This window comes from Nelumbo nucifera, chromosome 5, assembly GCF_055504915.1.
Source record: "Nelumbo nucifera cultivar China Antique chromosome 5, China Antique-T2T, whole genome shotgun sequence".
Lineage (NCBI taxonomy): Eukaryota > Viridiplantae > Streptophyta > Magnoliopsida > Proteales > Nelumbonaceae > Nelumbo > Nelumbo nucifera.
The window spans coordinates 82,485,447-82,506,199 of record NC_142653.1 but is presented as its reverse complement, the minus strand read 5'-3'; the positions used below and the strand labels follow the sequence as shown (position 1 = coordinate 82,506,199).

The 20,753-nt window shown below is 37.0% G+C and overlaps 2 protein-coding genes across 2 annotated transcripts; both read right to left on the bottom strand.

Moving 5' to 3' along the window:
* Nucleotides 1-209: 209 nt before the first annotated feature.
* LOC104593783 (protein DETOXIFICATION 53-like) lies at nucleotides 210-4,294 on the bottom strand. The gene is made up of 3 exons (XM_010253784.3): nucleotides 4,157-4,294; nucleotides 3,861-4,043; nucleotides 210-1,737 (listed from the first exon to the last, which is right to left on the bottom strand). Exons 2-3 carry the CDS (start codon nucleotides 4,011-4,013, stop codon nucleotides 352-354), a joined length of 1,539 nt encoding a protein of 512 aa, XP_010252086.1. The 5' UTR covers nucleotides 4,014-4,043; nucleotides 4,157-4,294; the 3' UTR covers nucleotides 210-351.
* Nucleotides 4,295-14,410: 10,116 nt separating this feature from the next.
* On the bottom strand, nucleotides 14,411-19,925 carry LOC104593784 (N2,N2-dimethylguanosine tRNA methyltransferase). Its single transcript, XM_010253785.3, has 6 exons — nucleotides 19,209-19,925; nucleotides 17,251-17,451; nucleotides 17,068-17,167; nucleotides 15,162-15,362; nucleotides 14,966-15,028; nucleotides 14,411-14,843 (listed from the first exon to the last, which is right to left on the bottom strand). The coding sequence occupies exons 1-6, from the start codon at nucleotides 19,874-19,876 to the stop codon at nucleotides 14,739-14,741; spliced, it is 1,338 nt and encodes a 445-aa protein (XP_010252087.1). The 5' UTR covers nucleotides 19,877-19,925; the 3' UTR covers nucleotides 14,411-14,738.
* Nucleotides 19,926-20,753: the final 828 nt, after the last annotated feature.

The following is a 20,753-nucleotide window of genomic DNA, read 5'->3' as shown; positions in this document are numbered from 1 at the left end:
ATATTCTTGTTTGTGGTGCACTATGAAGTACTGAGTTTTAGTCTCCTGAGTTCTCTTCATTAGCGGTCATTGTAGTTACGTAGGCTGTAAGGAAAGAACTGAAGTTGAAAATCACTTCCTGAAAGCAATTTAATTCCACTTCGAATTCAATGAAGTGCTAAATCCCCCCTCCTTTTTTTCCTGCTCTTGGACAGAAATTTTTATTGCTGCAAATTAGTAATAGTAGGAGGAAGCTTTACATTCGTCTATGTATTAGTCATCCCCAAAACACGAAGGGTTTTTGAGATGGTGAGGATCTAAATTTAAACCTTTTTAAGGGATTTATTCCACGGACTTTTTAACTGTCAGTTGTCAGTTGAACAGGCTGGCTTCCAAATCGTCCTGGTTTCTTTCTGCAGTTTGAGTAAGCTCCATGGCCCTCTTAGCTTGGTACTTCCAGTCGGTGTGAAACAATGTATACATCATCATACACATACATGAAGCCTGAGCCGCAACAAGCCCGAACCACAGTCCCATAAAACCTATCTTCAACCAAAACCCCATGATAACCGCAACTGGTAATCCAACAAGGTAAAAGGAACCGAAGTTTATATTAGCCCCCACTTTGGGTCGTGCAGTTCCTATCAAAGCCCCACAGGCGGTTGTCTGTGGACAGTTACCGAGCTCGCAAAATCCCAAGATGGGAAGCACAGTGGACGTCAATTTTAGGATCTCTTGCTCAGCTGTATACATCTTTCCCCACGTGTATCTCACGGCAGTTGTGAAAGCGAAGGCTGAAAGACCACAGACAACTGCTACGAAAAGCCCGATAATGGTTGCCCATCGAGCCCTGGTAGGACGGCCAGCCCCCAATTCATGTCCCACACGAGTAGACAAGCCCAAGCTCAACGAGTAGGGGAAGGCATATATCAAGCTTGTTGTTTGCATTAGGATGCCCGTTGCAGCCACGCTGGCCTGTGGATTGGTTAGAAGCCCACATAGAAGAAGCATGATCTCATACCACCACCACTCCAGGCATACAGACAACACGCTTGGCAGTGTCAGCACAAGTAATGGACGCCAACCTTGAAAGCACGAGACAATCGATCCATCCCAAGGCTTTACTGCTGTTTTTGACAGAAGCAGATAAAGTAGCAAACCGAGGTTCAAGTTCAAAGTATTCCAGGCTGCGGCCAGAGCCACACCCCTCACACCCAAATTCAAATGTATCACAAGGAAGTAATTGATGGGAAGGTGGAGAGCCATTGCGCAAGTAGCAGTTAAGGTTAAAGGTGTGGTCAAGCCTTGGGTCCTTAAGAAAGTCCGTACGGGATGTAGATGAGCTTGGGCTAGCAAATCTGGAAGAGAGAAAGTGATGTAAACCTTAGCCGTTGATGTGATGATTGAGTCCTGACCTAACCACAGTAGTATGGGTTCCATGTATAGCCAGAGCAATGATATGGGTATGGTTGCAAGTAGCTGCAGAAAGACAGATCTTTTGTAGGTTTGACTGAGGACAACCCATCTCTTAGCTCCATATGCTTGACAACATATTGGTTCCATCCCCATGGCTAGTCCTCTCATGACTGAGTGGCCTGTTATGTTTGCAAACCCAATTGCAAGTGACCCACCAGCTAACTCAACGTCCCCCAGATGGCCCAAGAAGAGCATGGAGATGATTGACCGAGAGTATAAGAGCAAGCTTGTCATTAGAATTGGGCCTGCAATCTTCCCTAATAACGTTAACTCCTCTGCTACCTGGATTGATCAATACAGAATTTAAGTTCTCATCAGAGTAAGCTCGCCAAAGCACATGCAGCACATCATATTAAATTACAGACAGCTAGTAATGGAGAAGGAGAATAATGGAAAAGGTGGAACAGATACATAAACTTGGACTCCGAGGTTCATCAAATTCAGTAGTGATTTCATTTTCATGTTGCTCCACCACTCAAGTCAACGATCAGATTCTCGGGCTATCACCAAATCAAACTCTTGGTAGAACCATCAGATGAGCTGTTTTATGAGTTGGATCTCGTATAAAGCACAACATGAAATAAAACAAAAGCGATACTCCTATCTTGATGACATGAACGAACTGTAACATCTGTAGGTACAGAAGAACATTCTACACAAGTAGTGGTCATTTTCTGCAAAAGCATCCAACAATGACCATCTCATTCTCGTTGGTTTCAGGGTTTGGTGTTGCTGGGTCAATCACAATACACGTGCGTCTTTGTAGTCTCAGGAACGGATAATTAACCAAGCGTATACTCTATTTATCATTATATCTTTTATGCGAGTGACGTGATGGTGTCCTCAGGAAGTTAACTACTTAGCTATGATTATCTTGAGACCAACTGTTAATCGGAACATTTATTTGGAAGAATTAACTTGGAGCAAAGACCCACAATTCCACAAACAGAAATAGCTGCACCCAGAGCACTCAAACGTGAATATGGGTGGGTGGGATTCCTTTGAATGTCATGTTTTAACACTCAGCAGGATAAAGCCATGACAAGAAAGGGGAGTGGGGGTGTAGCTCAATACCATTTTTGCGTTTTCCAGCTCTTAACAACTCAACCATGGAGGTCCCATCTACTGCCATTACTACGTACGTACTATAGACCCTGAGCTCAAGAGGAATGAACCAGGTACGAATGGCCTTGTTCAATGTCTCTCTGCAACATTTCCTTTCATAGAATAGATTAGGTTTCATGCTTAGGATAGTAGGTTCATGCATGAAAACCATTTTGTTGGAATCTTCAGAGGAGCAGCAGATTCCAGTGGTAGCCTCTCCCTATACATGGCCTATCGGCTATCAGTCAGAGGTGAAATTTGCAACTTGCAAGTGGATGATTATGCCAACTCAGATCACAGTTTCATCGAAAATCGTTAAAATATCGTCGATCCTCTAACTAAATATGGAAGTAATGAGTCATCATCGTTAGCCACCTACATTTTGGATTCGAAAATAGAAGACTTGAGATTCCATCTTATAAAATTAACTTTTATAATTATATAGTATATGCGTATTAAAAAAACCTCTAAACATCTATCTCGAATCCAAGAGAAACTGGAAATTCGTGATAAACCCTTGAAAATAAAGATGGGCTCGTAGCTAGCTGAGAAAATTAAAGAAATAAAATCGGTGTTTCCAAAAATGTCATCCCCTCTTTCGAAATTGAGATGTCATCAAAATTTAAAACAATAGATGAATAGACACAAAAATAGTTCTACTCAAAAGTAAATTTTAAGGTTGTGGGTAAATTGACACTATTTTTTCTACATAGATAAAATTTTAATTATTGACTGTGGCAAAGAGCGACAACCTTGATATGACGGCAATTAACAGCAAGTGATGGTAATGATCCATCACAGCCATGAAAGGAATCCACATCAACCAGCTTCCCACGAAAGGACTGACCTTGATGGCTGATACGCATATTTTATGTGAAAACATAAATAAAAGACACGTACATGCAATATTATAAGCCTTTTCATTTAGAAATCAAAATAGCCACCACCTTGGTCAGGCGCAGGCCATCCAGCAACGAACAGTCGAACACAACTTTTCCGGCGGGTGTAGGCTTCCCTGAAAAACAGAGAATCCCCTCCACCCCCGCCGAACATTCAAACGTCCTCTCTCCCTCTCTCCCAGATACACCCAACACAAACAGTTTCCTTCCTTTGCCCTACTATAGACGTAGGTTTAAGCGATGGAAACTGTTAATTTCTTCTCTATACAGAAATAAAAACAGCCAAGTTGTTAAAGAACCCGTAAAAGCTTCAACCACACGGTTCCTCGCCCAGATGGAAAATGGTATAGAAGAAGAAAGGATTTGAAGATATCTGTATGTGTAAGAATATGATGGGATTACCTCGCTCATTGTCACCCGTTGGAAAATCCCGTTTATGATCTCATCATCTTCTTCTTCTCCTCCTCCTCTCTTCGTCTCATCGTTCTCTTCATCGTCCTTAGGGTCCAAAAGATCACCACATAAGACTGCTTGAGATTCATTGAGCGGGCACATGGTGAGACAAGTTGCAGAGCAGCACCCCACCTAAGGAAAAAAGAACACAAGGGACCAAAAGAAAAAAAAGAGAAGGGTTTTAGACTTTTTAGTGAATCAAAAATCTTCGCTTGATATTTAAAAACATCGGTAAGAGAGCAAACCTCAATGTCTGCAAAATCTTGTCAGATCGTCTGTTTTTTTGGTTACAGGCTCGAGGGTCTTGGCTCCATCGTTGTGGAAATATTATGTTGGAGGGAGACGAAGAAGAAAGAAACAATGCATGGTGAATGGACAGAAAATGGAACAATAACGGCTAAGCGGCCCTAGGCATTTATTTATATCAAGCATTCTATACATATCGTAGTATAGTTACTATAGTATATGGTTGCGAAAGGTGTACACATATCTTTGATATATTCGACATGATTTTTGCTTGCTTTATATACTAATTAAAATTCTAATGACAAGTTGTTATTATTGTTCTTATACTACAGTTACTACTAATACTCTTTGTTTGTGTAGTTCGTGCATTTTGGGATAAACAGATTACTGGTTTTCATCTTGAGGAAACCAATTAGGATATGTTTACAAAGAATGGGAGCTCCAATATTGCGTTATTTAATTTCCTGTAAGATACACATCTAATGGGTTCAGTGGAATTATCCAACTAGGACATACCTTTGTTTTAATCTTTATACTAACAACTTCGTTGAAGCAGATATATTAGAGAAAAATATGCTTCCATCAACCTAAGGAGCTGGTTATTGTGTGTGGTTACAAAACCTATACAGTTTAGTTTAGAAAGTTTATGATAATGCAGTCTTTAAGGTAAAAAGAGAAGAATTTTGTTGCATAGATGATTTTCCATTGCCCATTCTTTAGTTTGAAATCATATTGTTACGCAGCCTGAGTTCCTCATTCAAAGTTTTTTTTTTTTTTTGCCCATCCCCCATCCCCTTAACCCCTCAACCCTGGTGGCAGCGGGATTTGATCCCAAGTCCCTCCTATAACTTTTTTTTTTATAAGGATTTTCCACAATGGTGTTGTCATAGCCAATTCCAATAAAGAGCAAGAAAAGGAGTTCACTTTTGTTAGAACATGGTCTTAAATTTTTAACACAAGACTAAAGCTGTGAATCATGCATGGCCTTCGATTTATTGTTGTGACGTCACTTGATCTAATTCAAGCTGGGGCCGCAACATTACATCAATAAGGGTTTGATTTTGTGGTTTTAGCTAGCAGACATGGTTTACAAGAAATGAAGGAATAAGAGAAAGTTCAAGGCTTAATTCAATTGAAACTACTTTAATTTTTCTAGACCCATATGTTTATTGCAGGCGGGGAGACGATCACCTTAAATTTTATTAACCATTATCAAAAAGGGAGTAAAATCAATACAAGGGAGGATGTAGCTTGCCTTGCCCTAGGGAAATTGTCTAAAACTCACCATGAGTTTTCAACATTTCTCTTAAACTCACCACAACTTTTCAAAATGTCTAAAACTCACCTTCCATTAGTGTACCGTTAATGCTTCTTAACAGAGGTGTCCATGTCAACATAAATAATAATTTTCATGACCAAATTACCCTTGAAAAGTGAATTAGAGGAAAATTTGTCTTTTTCAGTTTTCAATTTTCTTGTTTTTTGCATCTTTAGTGTTTTGTTATAATTTCCAATATTTTTTATAGTTTCTTTTTTTTTTTTTTTACATTTTTCTATTTCTACAATCTATAAATTTTCCTGTATTTTTGTTATTTATTTACAATTTCTATGCTTTTCTATATTTTTTGGTGTTTTTTCTACAATTTTTATTTTCTGATTTTGTTTTTCAATTTCTATAGTTTCTATAATTTGAAAATATTTTTTATTTGTTTGCAATTTCTATAATTTTTTATATTTTTTTTTGTAATTTCTATGTTTTTATGTATTTTATATTTGAAAATGTTTTTTTGAACTTTTTCTTTTCTCATGTCTAAATATTAAAATGGTAATATATTAACACCCATTAATTTATTTTGTATATATTTTATATTTTTCTATGAAGGTTAAAATGGTAATATAATAACACTCGTTAATCAGTTTAACGTCAAATTAGCAACATGGTGAGTTTTTGACATTTTGAAAAGTTGGGGTGAATTTAAGAGAAATGCTGAATACTCATGGTGAGTTTTGGACAATTTCCCAAAATGAAAATACTTTAATTTAAAATCAACTTGCCTCAAGGCTACAACTTGTCCCGTTTATATAGAGGTAAACCCAACTACCTCTTTAATGACTACATAAATGTCCTGAGAACTTTAATTGACAACTTCCAAGGTAACAACTAACAAAACTTACTCCTAACCACATGTTTGCCCAAAATCAAACACAACCAATTCTAAGAAAGAAAAGACTATAACTGAGGAAACCACCCATTTATGGCTAGAATTAGGTTCATTCATAAGCCCATAAGGCCTTCTAAAAGGGATGGAGTCATAATTTGGTGTTTCACCATCATATAGATCAATATATGCTCTTCCATCTGAAATTATTGCATTTTGAAATTAATCATTGTTCTTTTTTATGAAATTTGACTTCTCAAAAAAAAAAAAAAAAGAAAAACTAAAGTAAGTAGACCATGCGATTTTTTTTTAACATGAATGGTTACTTTTTTATTTATTATGTGGTTTCTGCACTATACTTGAACTATATATATATTTATTTTGGATTGGTACAATTTTAAATACACCACCTTATACAAAGTTTTTAATTGTGTGAGGTACTTAGTTCATGCCAAACAAAAGAATGTTTTTTGGAATATGGAATACATCATCAAAATTTTAGTTCATCATTTATCACACATACACATAACATACATATAGTCAAATTTCTTCCATTGCACTCTTCTATAACTTGGCTTTCTATTTTTATGGAAAAATCTTCTAAGATATTTGAAATAATATATACATATAGTTATATATTTTTCATTAATTCTGGCTAAAAGTATTACTAATTTATATAAAAAATTTGAGCAACTTACAAAATACATCACTTTTGTCCATGAAAACTCATGAAATTTGTTTAAAATTAAAAAAATGGCCCTATATGAGGCTAGAAATGGAAACTTATTAGAATTTTACATGAGTATTGATTTGGGCATACCCTATTTTCAGAAACTGGAGCGTATTTGAAATAAAAGTGACCCTATTAATGATGATAAAAATTATTAATTTATAAGAATGTCATTTCCATATAGTTGTTCTGAAGTATTAACAAAGGGTGTTGCTCATTTATCAAAATAGGGTGTGCCCAACTCACCTTATTCATTAACTAGCAGTGGCCCATGCCCCGTGCGATGCACATGCTACTGTTTTAAAATATATTTTTTAAGAGAAAATATGAAGTACTAGTGATTCACCAAACTTATTGAGCTTCAGACTTATTCTTTTTTTATATAGCTTATATATTATAATAAGTACATAAATCAAATGATTAGCATGGGAATAACCAATTGAACTGATGAAAATAACCAAAGGCTTGCATTAAGTGCTTTCTTACTCCATTTTATTATTGATCCTAAATAATTCATAAAACAAATCTACATTAAATTAATAAAAAATAGATAAAAATCTGATAACCCATGAAAAGGAGTAATGGTTTTTTTAGACTTTTATACAAGAAGAAGATTTGGTTCACCCCATGTAATGGGTGTAAATTCATCGAGTAAGTGTGGATTTTATGAGAGACAATGAAGACTCATGAGAATTTTCATTTGGACTTGTTTTATTTTTAATAATTATATATATATGAGAATGAAGACCCCTCACCTCCCCCCTTTCCTCTTTCTATTATATATACCCATATGGCAGGGGTTATGGTGTTAAAACTTGTCATGTAACAAAAGAGCGACACATCGAACATGTGTAACATTTCTTGTCCAAATGAGTACTGTTTGCTGAGTGATTCTTTTAGCCAACTGGTCCCACTCAAATTAACAATATAAATAACCAACTAAACAACACTCATATATATATATATATATATGTATGGTAAAAACTAGACAATTTTAGAAGAAATGGGGTGAGATATATAAGCTGCATTTAGAGATGGAAAGAACAAACCCTTCTACTGGTTATCAACCAAATCTAATAGTTATTAATCCAAGCATTTGGCCTCAACTCTCAATAGAGCTGAACCTCATCTTCAAAGGGAAATGTATATGGTAAGAGTAATTAACATGAGACATTATGAGAACTAGTCCTCTTTGGTCTTTTTAGGAAGCTAGCCATGTGAGGATCCATCATTTTTAAGTATAAACTAATTAATTAAGCACAAACCTTGTCTTATTGCACTGTGATCTGTGGGCATAACTTTTTAAATCATGGAGAAAATCATTTTTTAACTCTCCAAAAGTTCAAAGTAATGTATTGTGGAGACATCAGTTGAATTCATATTTCAAAAATTATTATTATTTTTAATTTGGTAGAATATTTCAACAATTAATTATAGATTATACAAATGCATATTTTAAAACCAGAAAAAAAAAGTCAACTTTAATTTGTTACTACTTTGGCTACCTTTATCACACTCTGAAAGTTCGGATCATGGGGTTCAATTCAAACCTGTTATAATAATTTTTCTTTGATTGTTTTTTGGCTAATGCGCAGCACATATTAATCCATCGCTGAGGTGGCTAGCTCTTGGGGCGCACCCATCCACCCATATGCGCTCTCAGAATCCAGGTCACATAAATTGGCCCTAGCTGTACGATGTACGGTTTTCTGGTCAGGTTTGACTCAGCTGGTTGTAACAGGAAAACCATCCCTTGACACTTGACAGGTCGTCTCCTCTTTAATTTGTACTCTTAATATTAAATATTTTTTGTTTTAAAAATTTACTTAATCAATGCGGAGGAAGCATTTGAAATTACTAGTTAATTAGGAATGGTGAAGCACCTTAGGGGATTATGATGAACAATAATGTTTGTAGTTATTATATTTAATTAATTTATTATTTACCACCTTCTAGACGATTAGATATCTTAATTAATAATTTAGAAAATCCTCATTGTGGGTCTTCCTAGTACTATTAATTTAACAAATTAAAAAATAAATTGGATAAGAAAATATGTCAAAAGCTGGCCTTCATTATCATCACTAGCATCACTTAGTACTTGTGTGTAGCAGTGATAGCTAATGGATGCCATGAGAGCATTTGCATCCACTCCTATATTTTGGTGCATGCATGGTTACTGGTTGGGTTAGTGTGGGTTAGATGGGGTTTTTTTTTTTTTTTTGTACTAGTAGTTATCTGGAGGCTGCATTTGGTTGCATGTAAAAGTGAATGATCGATTATTTTATTTTCTTTGGAAAATGTTGACAGTATTAACTCAATGGAAAAATGAATGAATTTTTTGTCAGGTGTGTTGGATTTTAATCTCACTAGAGATTAAATTCAACGGGATTTGATTGGTCAATTACATAAAAAATTACACCTGTATACATGTTTTGAAGATAACTTCTTTTCTTATTAAAAACAGTTTTTAATTTGTCCCACATTGAAATTACAAGTTTTGTTTTGATTTTTTTCTCTCTTGAAAAACCCAAAAAATCTGAATCATTGAAAACTATATGCTTGCCCTGAATTTTGAGTATATTAATAGAGAGGACCAAAAATGATTCAAAGAAAATCGAAAGGAATTCATGTCTTATTAATTAACTTATATTATCAGCAAGAGTTTGTTTGGATGAAGACCAATAACAATAGTCAATAGTTGTGGGAGATTAATAGGTTATATATTACTAAGAGTTGTTAATATTAAGAAAATTTTTACATATATAGGGAGCCATGCATGCATGCATGCATGTGGTTGACAAAGTTGACAGAAAAGGTTCCTTTCTTTTCATCAAATAATGGACATTCTGAGTCTGCTGCATCATCCCTCCACTACACCCACTAGCTAGTAATAAGTAGTCTTAAATCTAAATACAGGCGGAATCACTCCTTTTGCTTTTAAAGAAATTATTTTCCTTCACAACTATACTAACTTAATATATCCAATATCCTTTTTATTTTATTCAGTTACTTTACAACGAAGTTGAGTCTTGAGTGTTTATTTAATTGTTGTAGTTGTAGTTGAGAGCATGGTTTTCAAAACCGGACTGGACCGGATGGTTAGACCGGAAAATTGGGCATCGGTTATTTGATTGGTTCTGTTTTTCCTTAAAACTGTTGATTTTGGTTAGTAAATTGTTGAACCAATCGATTAACCGTTCGAACGGTTTTGACTGTTTTTCAAAATTTTTAATTTTTTTTACCAGAATAGACCAGCCATTCGAATTGAATGATTGAACCGCTTAAACCGAAAACCAGACCCCTGACCGATTCGATCACCAATTCAATTTTAAAAACCATAATTGAGAGAGAGAAAAAGGGCCTCTCTGACTCTGCATATCTTTCTATAACTATTCATTAATATAAAAAGTAATTATCCCCCTCTCTTTCTCTCTCTATATATATAATATAAAATGGTAGCTAAGCTACCACCTGGAATGGAAACCTAAAAAGCAAAAATGCCATGGGCCCTCCGAACGTAACTCACCACATGTTTCCTTGATAAAAACACCAATTTCGAGTTTGTACTAATTAAGTACTTGGGACTTGGGAGTACCAATTACCATCATGAACTACACTACTACTATGCTTTAATATAATAGTTAATTTCCTTTCCAGGCACTTAATTTGGTATATAGTTAGGTAATTAGTTAAGGTTAAGCTGTGTGCTTACGTAATTAAGGTTATAATTATACTCCCCTCCACTTTCAACTATGAATTATGATAATTAGGTCGATGGCTCTCCTACGTATAATTACCGGAAAAAGAAGAAAACCAGAGAAGAAAAAGAGAAACTGTAGAGAGATTGTTTATTTGATTAGCAATAAAATTCCAAAATAGAAAAGAAAGTGGACAACATAAGAAAGTGAACTATGAACTGTGAACTGAAGAGAGCTAGAAAGTTAAAGTAGAAAAAAAATTGAAAATTTGAGAGAACCAATTCTATTTTTTTTTAATTGGCAAATGCTAGTATTTGGAATATAATAATAAACCTTTTTTTTTATTTTCATAATATACTAATTTAATTGTCTTAGTAACAGTGCACGCAACTAATTAATAATTAAACAAATTGTTAATGTTGTTTGTCTGTTTTCAGATTTTTGGTGTTAAAACATAATTATGGTGGTGTGTGGCAGTCCAGGCCTCCAGGGTTTCAAACTCCGCATGAATTGTACGCCAATATGAGGAACATGTGTAAGGACGTGGGTCTCGAGGTAGAGAGTTAGGGTTTTTACCATGGTTTTCAAAATCGGACTGGATCGGATGGTTGGACCAGAAAAACTGGAAACCGGTCACCCCATTTTCCCCTAAATCGGATTTTTTTTTTAAAAAACTTTTGATTTTGATTAACAAATCACTGAAGCAAGTGGTTAATCGTTCGAACGATTTTAACTGTTTTTTTTATTTTTTTATTAGAACAGGTCAACTGTTCAACCTGATAACCGGACCCTTGACCATTTCGATCTCCGGGTCGGTTTTAAACACCATGATTTTTACGTAGACTAATGTGAATGAAACATGGAAAGGCCGACATGAAGTGAGAGTGAAGAATTCCTTCGCTACAGCCTAAGTTGATGTGTATCTGTACTTCTCCTTGAATCTATCTATCTATCTATCTCAATTCATCACCATCTTTCTTTGTTGTCTTAATAATGGGTTCAGCTGTCTTCCCTTTCTTATCCCATCATTCTTTTCCAAACTAAAGGCAATATGACGTGTGAGGAGGACTGAAGACATCTCAACCAACCCCACGACCCCACAATCTGGCCACCAATTACCATCTCTCAGACAAAAAGGTTTTATCAAGTCCAGTCCCGCTGGGCCTGGTCCCAACTCCCAACGCTCAAAGCATGAGATATATGAGACCACAGCACCTATAAATGGGTATAAATGGGCCTAGGGTTCTACCCCCATCCCCTCCGCGACCAAAAGACGGGGACTGATTGATGGGTCCCTGATAAATTATAACATGGGCCTCATTAAACATAATCAACTGATCAGATGGTTAATCTGATTTGGGAGTTTGTATTTGAAGAGCCACGTGGAATCCATTCATCTTTTTTTTTTTTTTTTAAGCTGCCATTTGTGTAATTTAAGAAGATCAGGAGCCACCACATCAGATCAGCATACCTGACTTTGAAGTTAAGTCCCCTTTTTTCGCAAACATTATCTCTATTCAACGGGGAAACAGTCCACCTATTAAGAATGTAAGATCATCTCCAGCTTTTATTCCAGATAAGACTATAAAAGTCCTACTAGGATTCCATGATTATCTTATCTCTGGATTGTTGTAAGTTTACGGTTTGCAGGAATAGATGTCTGGAATTGAAAATTCGAATGGTTTATTATTTTTTCAGATTTATGTGAAGATTAGGGAGAGTTTATTTTTCTGGGTATCAGTGTTGGGTAAATAACTTTTTCACCTTGGGGGAAAGTTGCTAAGACTTGAATGGGACAAAAATACCCCTTGTAAAAATGGATTTGTATGACTAAAATGATCATTGTCTTGTTTGCATAGGAATAAAAGAACATGGGTAAATGCACTTACCCGGATAAGTGTTTCCCAAAAAGACTTACCCGGGTAAGTAACTTACCAACAAGCGAACAGGGCCTTAAGGGCATAGGCCCATGGTTGTTAACTCCAAAACTACCCATAGTTTAATCTACTTTCCATTAAGCTCTAAAAGTACCCTTCCCCCACAACAGAACTTAGTTGGAGAAAACATTAAGGTTGTGTTTGGTTTGAAGGAAAGAGTAAGGAAAGGTAAGGAAACCTTTACAAACCTTGTATAAGATTTCCTGCCTTTCCATTCCTTTCCCTACCTTTTTCTTCAAACCAAACATAGCCTAAGTTCATGTGATTGAGGCTTCTATGTTTTAGGTAGGTGCCATTTTTTTATCTCCATTTATTTTTGTCCCGACAATAATAGATTTAGTTAGAGAGTGAAGAACATATACCCAGACTTGAGATGAAGAAGAAACATCAACCATGATGATTTTGTCCCTCATGTGATGATGATAGTGCTATAATGATTTGTTTTAAGTAGAAAATGATGAATGTTGACGCTAAGATCTGTCCTTCATGTGATGATGATTTTGTCCTCCATATTCTCTCTCTCTCTCTCTACACCTTCAATCTCCCAACTCTTGACGCTAAGTTGGTATCAAAGCAATTTCTTGACCATGGCCAACACTGCAGACGTCTCTTCCCACTTCTACCATCCAAAAATACAGGAATAAGGCCTTGACTAAATCCTATATACTTTTATACTTTTATTTTCTCTAAAAAATAATTGACTATAACAAGTTTTACACATCTTTAATAAGATTGTATTTTACACATTTGAAGGTAGCTACTTTCGGGCCTATGAATTGTCAACGAGCTTAACTAGGCTCAGTTATGAGTGCAATTCAGGCCCTAAGACATGGGCTTCGGGCCTGGGTCCAGCTCAATCTGAGGTCAAAAGCTCAAGCTATTCAGAGTTATGCAGACCAAGTTCAACACCAATCAAATCCAACACAACTTAAGTTGGACTCTGGTTCTGGTAAGCTGATTGGGTTTCAAGGTTGCCTTGCTCTCATTTTGTACTTGGTGTTTTTCATTTGGGTTTTATAACTCAACTTAAAAACAGAACAAAAGGCCATTTGGCGTCAAAAAAAAAAAAAAAGTACAACAAATGTCATCAGATATTATATATAAACTTTAATATATATATATATATGCATATATAAATTGCATATGCTATAGTAGATTCAAGATTGGACAGGCTTGGGATGATTCAAATTTTCAAATTCGAGTTGCATTGAGTTAATCTCAGTTTAGGTTCAGATTGGCTGAAGGCTTCTTCCATCGCTAGGTTGGCCATATAAAACTGAATTGTGTGATGTTGTATTCATTTATTTATTTTTCTTAGGGGTCTCTTCTGGGGATATCTGCATAAGAGGGTGCTTTTCAGCCAACAGCTATTGTCCCTCGGACTTACAAAGTTCAGACCACACTCTGCAACTCGGGTCTATGTTAAATTTTACATCGGGAAGAAAGGCGTTAGTGGGTGCAGTTACCTCAGATAAAATGAAGCAGAGGAATATTTTGATCTTTGTGCAGCACTTTATAGTTCATATTTTCTTGAGGGCACTGGGCACCCATGGTTTCACTACTCTTGTGGGCGGGGATTGCCTAGAGCCTTTGCAGATTTGATCCCATCACATTTGGCATTTTCCCGGCTAGACCATGGGATGGAGATTGCCGTGATTCCTCTATTAGGCTTAGTTTGGAAAGAGTATAAATGCAAATATGTACTCTACAGTGCAAATACATACAAAATATAAGGTTTTGCACTCTACATATTTGCATCAGTTTATAGATGATCTGGGTTATAACTCTAATTTCTTCGATTACATACATTCACCTCTTCACTTGTTTTGGAAAATGGGCACTTCTAGTTTCCAAGTGATTTCTTTGGAGCGTCCAGTGCTCAACCTTTTCATCATCAGAGCTGGGTGATCCTCTAGCTGCAGAATGTTGTCACTGGGTTCATGGTACAAATTCTGTGACTGATGACAGAGCAAACAATGTTTTTGACAGCCCACACAGGTTAGCAAGAAAAAGTTCTTGCCTCAAGGAACATAAGATTCCCTACTCATAACCATTTAGCTGAGTTGGAGCTCCCTTGCTATTTGAATGCACATTGTCATTGGGCAATTTGTCTTGATTGCATTAGAAGCTATGTGTGACCTGCTAACAGCATATCCCTCCTGCAATAGCAATTAATTTGTTCTAATAATATATTATACCGTAATGCTACCCTAAAACATAACTCAACAATTCAAAGTAACCAAAATTCTGGTATTTCACAATGTATTAGATAAGGAAACACCTTTCGCAAGGAGGTAATCATGGTCCTTAGGGATGGGGAATTTATCTTGGCACGCTTTGCTATCTGCAACATTATGAGAATGGGAAGGACGTTGAGGAATTCAAATTATTCACAAGAGGATATTCCAACCACTATGCACCAAAAGATTATTTTCAATTTTCATTAAAAAAACTTAATACTAGAACTGCATAAATACCTCATCAAGTTTGATGTATCCAAATGGCAACACAGGGTCACTTTCATCAATCATATGGTTCAGAAGCTTTGCCAAATCCGTGGCTTTGCCAGCACCTGTCCATCCCCACTGTTCAGCTAAGTTCAACATTTCAGTTACAAAGGTAGCACAATGAAGAGGTCCAGTCCAAAGGGGGCCTGACACAACCACTGATCGTGAAACCTGAAAATGTGTAATGGCAACGCAGGTAATTATCAGAAAATAAATATTGTAAGAGGGCTTGTTTACAGGTGGCATATTAGAAGATTCAGTTCCACATGTATCTTGAGCCACATCTCTGTTTTCAATTACCCTCCTTTCTTTAATTTGCAGGAGGTCAAACTAAGGTTTCTGTTCAAGTTAATGAAGTTATTTCGTCGTAATTTGACCTAGCAAGAGCAGAATCAAGCTCAGTAGGATTTAAACCTACGACATCAGGTTTTGGATAACCATGTTCTGCTGAACTAAACTAAGTGTGCTTTCTTATCACAGAATATACAACTGTAAAGAAAAAAGGGAAGATTGGTCTCAATTATGTATGCCCAACTTTGATCGATCTTAATTGATCCCTTGCTACTGCCCAGAGGACAGGATTCAAACCCATGATATTTTGTACCCAAAGCAAAGGCGTTACCATAACTAAGGTAATGTAAACTGCACGATGTCTCAGTGACACCAAAGTCCACATGATGCAACAGAATTTCATATGACCACCTAGCCAAGCAACATGAAACATCCAAAGGTATTTGTTAAAACTGGAATATTTCATTGAAAAAAAAATCTGAGATGAGTATATGATGTAACACCACAAAAATTGTCAACCTTACAACTTTAGAAACTTTGAAATGTAGGAATATGTTATGTGCCTTGGGAGAACTCATCCTTAAAAGCTATCTATTGGAGGGAGGGAACCCAAGTACATATATACCCCACAACAGCATCCCATACTACCGATGTGGGATACCTCACATTAGCATCCCATACTACCAATATGGGACAAATGGATCGTAACATTCCACCACGCTCCACAGTCCTGACACCCACGCAGACTGGCTTTGCACTAGTCCACCTAGTCCCGACTGAACACTGCAATACCGATGTCACCACATGCGCCGCACGATTGCAACTAGGAGGCGTAGTGTAGGCTCTGATACCATTTGTTATGTGCCTTAGGAGAACTCACCCCTAAAAACTAGCTATTAAAGGGAGGTAACCCAAGCACATATATATCCCACAACAGTATCCCATACTACCGATGTGGGATACCTCACATTAGCATCCCATACTATCAACATGGGACAAATAGATCGTAACATTCCACCACGCTCCACAGTCCTGACACCCACGCAGGCTGGCTTTGCACTAGTCCACCTAGTCCCAGCCGAACACTGTAATACCAACGTCACCACCTACACCGTAACAAATGGTATCAAAGCCTACACTATGCCTCCCAGTTGCAATCGTGCAGCGCAGGTGGTGACGTCGGTATTGCAATGGTCGCTCGGGACTGGGTGGACTAGTGCAAAGCCAGCCTACGTGGGCGTTGGGACTGCGGAGCATGGTGGAATGTTACGATTCATTTGTCCCATGTTGATAGTATGGGATGCTAATGTGAGGTATCCCACATCGGTAGTATGGGATGTTGTGGGATATATATGTGCTTGGGTTACCTCCCTCTAACAACTAGTTTTTAAGGGTGAATTCTCCTAAGGCACATAACAGAATATAATATCTTGCTTCAAGGGGCATCATAATGCACAATTGGTAATAGTTCAGACTTTTATTTTTCTTTTGATGCTCAAGAAAAGGGAAAGAAACTCTAAATCCCCCCATAACGACTATATTTTGTTCATACTCCTTGGAACATAATGTTCTTTTCAATACAAACCTCTCTGTTATTGCATGGGCAATTTATCTGCCCAAGTTCATCCCAGGAACATGCCTGAGAATTCCCGCACTGAGTGCAGTAGCTGATGAAACCATAATACCTGTCAAGAATAGAAAAGCATCATGCAGCATTGCCTCAAATCCAAGTATGTATTTCTCTTTGTTTATGTAAATATAGCCTCACCTATTTTTAGGAAGCTTTCCACGATTTACTTGGAGCATGACCCTGAAGACAGGTCCATGGTATGAAAAGTATGAGAAAAGTGGCGAGACACAGTATCCTAAAACAGCAGCATCCCTTAGGGCCCCACCTATAAGCATCCGCAAACCAATCTCATTCGCATATGGCATAGGGCGAATATAGGCCCCATATGAAGCTAGAGAACTAGAAAACGGAAATAAAGAACAGGTGAATGGCATTGTAGTGTGTATACCAAGTACTGAAATTTTGTAAACCACCCATAAAGAGTTGAGTCAATAAAGTTAGTTAAATTTATCACAAAATAAAGTAAATATAATTGTTATTTACTGCAATTGAGTCCATGTTAGAACCAAGTCAAAGCATCCCTAGCCAGGATCCTAGAATCAATAGTCAATACTGCAGTGTAGATGCCAGTTTTTAGAGACAGCTGTCTACGCATTGCGTAAGTAATGAGATGATCACCATAATGCGATTTTGTCTCTTAGCACAGGTCATTTGTTTCTTTTTTTTTACTAAAAGAAAGGGATATTGGAGACACCTTGTATATCTATTTGTAGGGGTGTAAATTGGACTGGCTTTGGTCAAATCCGATCCAGTCTAATGTGAGTCCATTATAAATGGACCAGGTCCAATTCAATCCAATGAATATTCTGGACAAGTCCAATTCAATGTCTGGACCGTCCAATCTGTTCAAATTTGTTTTGATTTAGATTTGTTTCAATCCAAACCCAGTCCATTGACACCTATATTTTTATCTTATATCAATGGACCAGATATTGGCTTAATCCAACCCAATCCAATATAAATTTATTACGGACGAATCAGGTCCATTCCAGTCTAATAAATATTTTGGACCAGATTGGTCCAGTCCAATATGTCTTGTTGGTCCGTCCAATCCATCCAAACTGATTTTGGACTGGACGGGTCCAATCCAAAACTAGTCCATTGACACCCTTATCTATTTGGATCTATTTGAAAGGAAGAATGTATGTTTATCTTCTTATTGTCACTAACTTTCAAATCTAATCTGGCATATAATGCTTGGAGTATTGAATATCCACAACTTATGGAAATTCAGTAAACAATGCATGGTTTTGGAATTATATTTCGCTTGTATGTAAGTATGTGTTTTTTCTCATACCAACCAATCAGATGATCCTACATCAAAGGGTGGTCCACGTCATATTAACAGTGAAACTAAACTGTCAACAAGAAACAGAGTCCCTGTCAAAGTTGAATTCCAATCTAATCTTAATTGCCCTCTTAATCTGACGTGGATGGTGTTTTTCATCGAATGATGAAACACTCATACAAACATATGGGCGAAAGAAAACTCAGTTTTGGTCGTCCATACCCATAGCATTGTTTTTTTTTTTTTTTTTTCCGAAGTAGAAACCATGACCAAGCTCATTCTGTGGAGTACAGTCTAGAAATGGTATAATGAGGAATGCAATACAAGTATATAACCCTCATTAAGTCTCAGCTTTCTTTTGCATTTAATGGTCTAGATAAAAGGCTGTCTGTGGTTGTGTACAAGTAGAAAGATCCGATCTCTCTGTGATCATTTTCTTTGAAACAGTAATAAATTAAACACAATAACATGCTGCTGCTTCAATTTGGAAAAAAAAAATCAATCTAAATGGGAGCTAGAGATCCGGGCATTAAAAAAAATAAAAACAAAGGATTGCAGTTGTTGTTTTCCCAATTAACTTTTTTCTTTCTCTTTTTACCTCATTATGAAGATTAACTGAAAAAGATTTTTTTCACAAAAAGAACTTCCATTCAATGCTACCAATTATTTACTTCTGCGGATTAGGAGAAACTGGATTCAAAAAGCTTTACTATACTATCTTTTCTAACAGAATCACAACGAAAGAGAGAAGGGGGGGGGGGGGGGGGGGGAGAGAGAGAGAGAGAGAAACAAGTAACTAAAAACCTACTTGTGGGGCCGATGACCGCCTGAAGAAAATCCGTCCGTCGAAGTAATATAAAGCAACCCGTCAATCTTCAAAGAATCATATGCTGACCTGAAGAAAGAAGAATCACTGCCAAAAGAATCAATATCTATAAGGTCGAAGAAATCTCTCTGGAGATAGCACTCCGTCATAACCCGATTCGCATCGAAATGTGTGACCACCCATCTTCGCTCATCCCCCGAAATCCTAGCTTCCCGTGACAAGTTCGACAAGATGGTACTCCTGTAATCTTCATTTGCGTCGTTCGCCCAAACAAAATCAGCTTCAGCTTGAACGAGGTATCGGAGAGACCGAATTCCGCAACCGCACATTGCATCAAGAACTCGAAGACTACCTTTTGATCTCTTGTAGATAGAAGCAGCGAGAACTCCAAGGTCGCGCCCAATTGCGCTCTCATGGCGGAAGAAAGAAGTTCCTGTTTCGAAATCGAGGCCTCGTTCAGTTTCGTGATTAGAATTGGAGTCTCCATTGATTTCTCGGAATAGGGTTTGTACTCGATTTGGCAGGAAGCAACGGGGAAGATAGTCTTGTCTAGGGTTAGGGATGCTGGTTAGTGATGGTAAGGACCGGTGAGGAGGAATGGCGGGGGGTGGAAGGGATAGGATTTTGTTATGAAAAAACAGAGATGTCATGGCGGGATGGACTAGGGAGAAAATAGGAAAAATGACACCTTCCGGCTTAATAATTGAATCGATTGATTTCCAAATTCCAGATCACCTCACGGTCCTCACAGTCACGGTCACAGACACACCCGACCCAGAATCTACAGATGGGCAGGAACCGGTTTCTAGTTCTAGGGTTGTAACTTGGGTGGGCCAATTCAATCCATTCTTGAAAAAATTAATAGATTTCCAACGTGACCCCACCCAACTTCACGGGTTAGGATGAGAACGTTGGATTGAAAGATTGGATTCGGATTAGCTAGAGTTGAAGTTTTAGTACATTATAGGTTGGGTTAAAACTAGGGGTGATCATTTCAGTCCGGCCCGAAATTTTGGACTTGGGCCTGGGTTTTGTGTTCAGGCTCAACCTGGGTTGTATATATATATATACATATTATTTTATATACAAATATTATAACATGACATGCATAATTTATATTATATGTAATATTTTATATTATATAATGTATAAAAAAAGTTTATATGTATATAATGTTTTATATATGTGACATTGGCCCGGAATCAAGCTCGGCCCGGCCTGGCCCATAATCACCCCTAGTTAAACACACGGGATAAGGCCATAAGGATAGATGAGCTAAGCGGAATATTTTGCTATTCGAGTTTGATTTGGTAAAGTAAAAAACATGAGACTAGAATTCTAATTCGAATTAAAGACCTGAGCTCATCTTCCTATTAAGAGGCATTCGTTTTTTTTTTTTTTTTTGGCCTGTTATTTTTTGATATTTATGTGGAGATTAGAGAAAGTTTATTTTCATGGATATCACTTGTACAAGAAAGTGATACCCATTTCCTAGTCTTAGATGGATAAATAATTTTCTCATCTAGG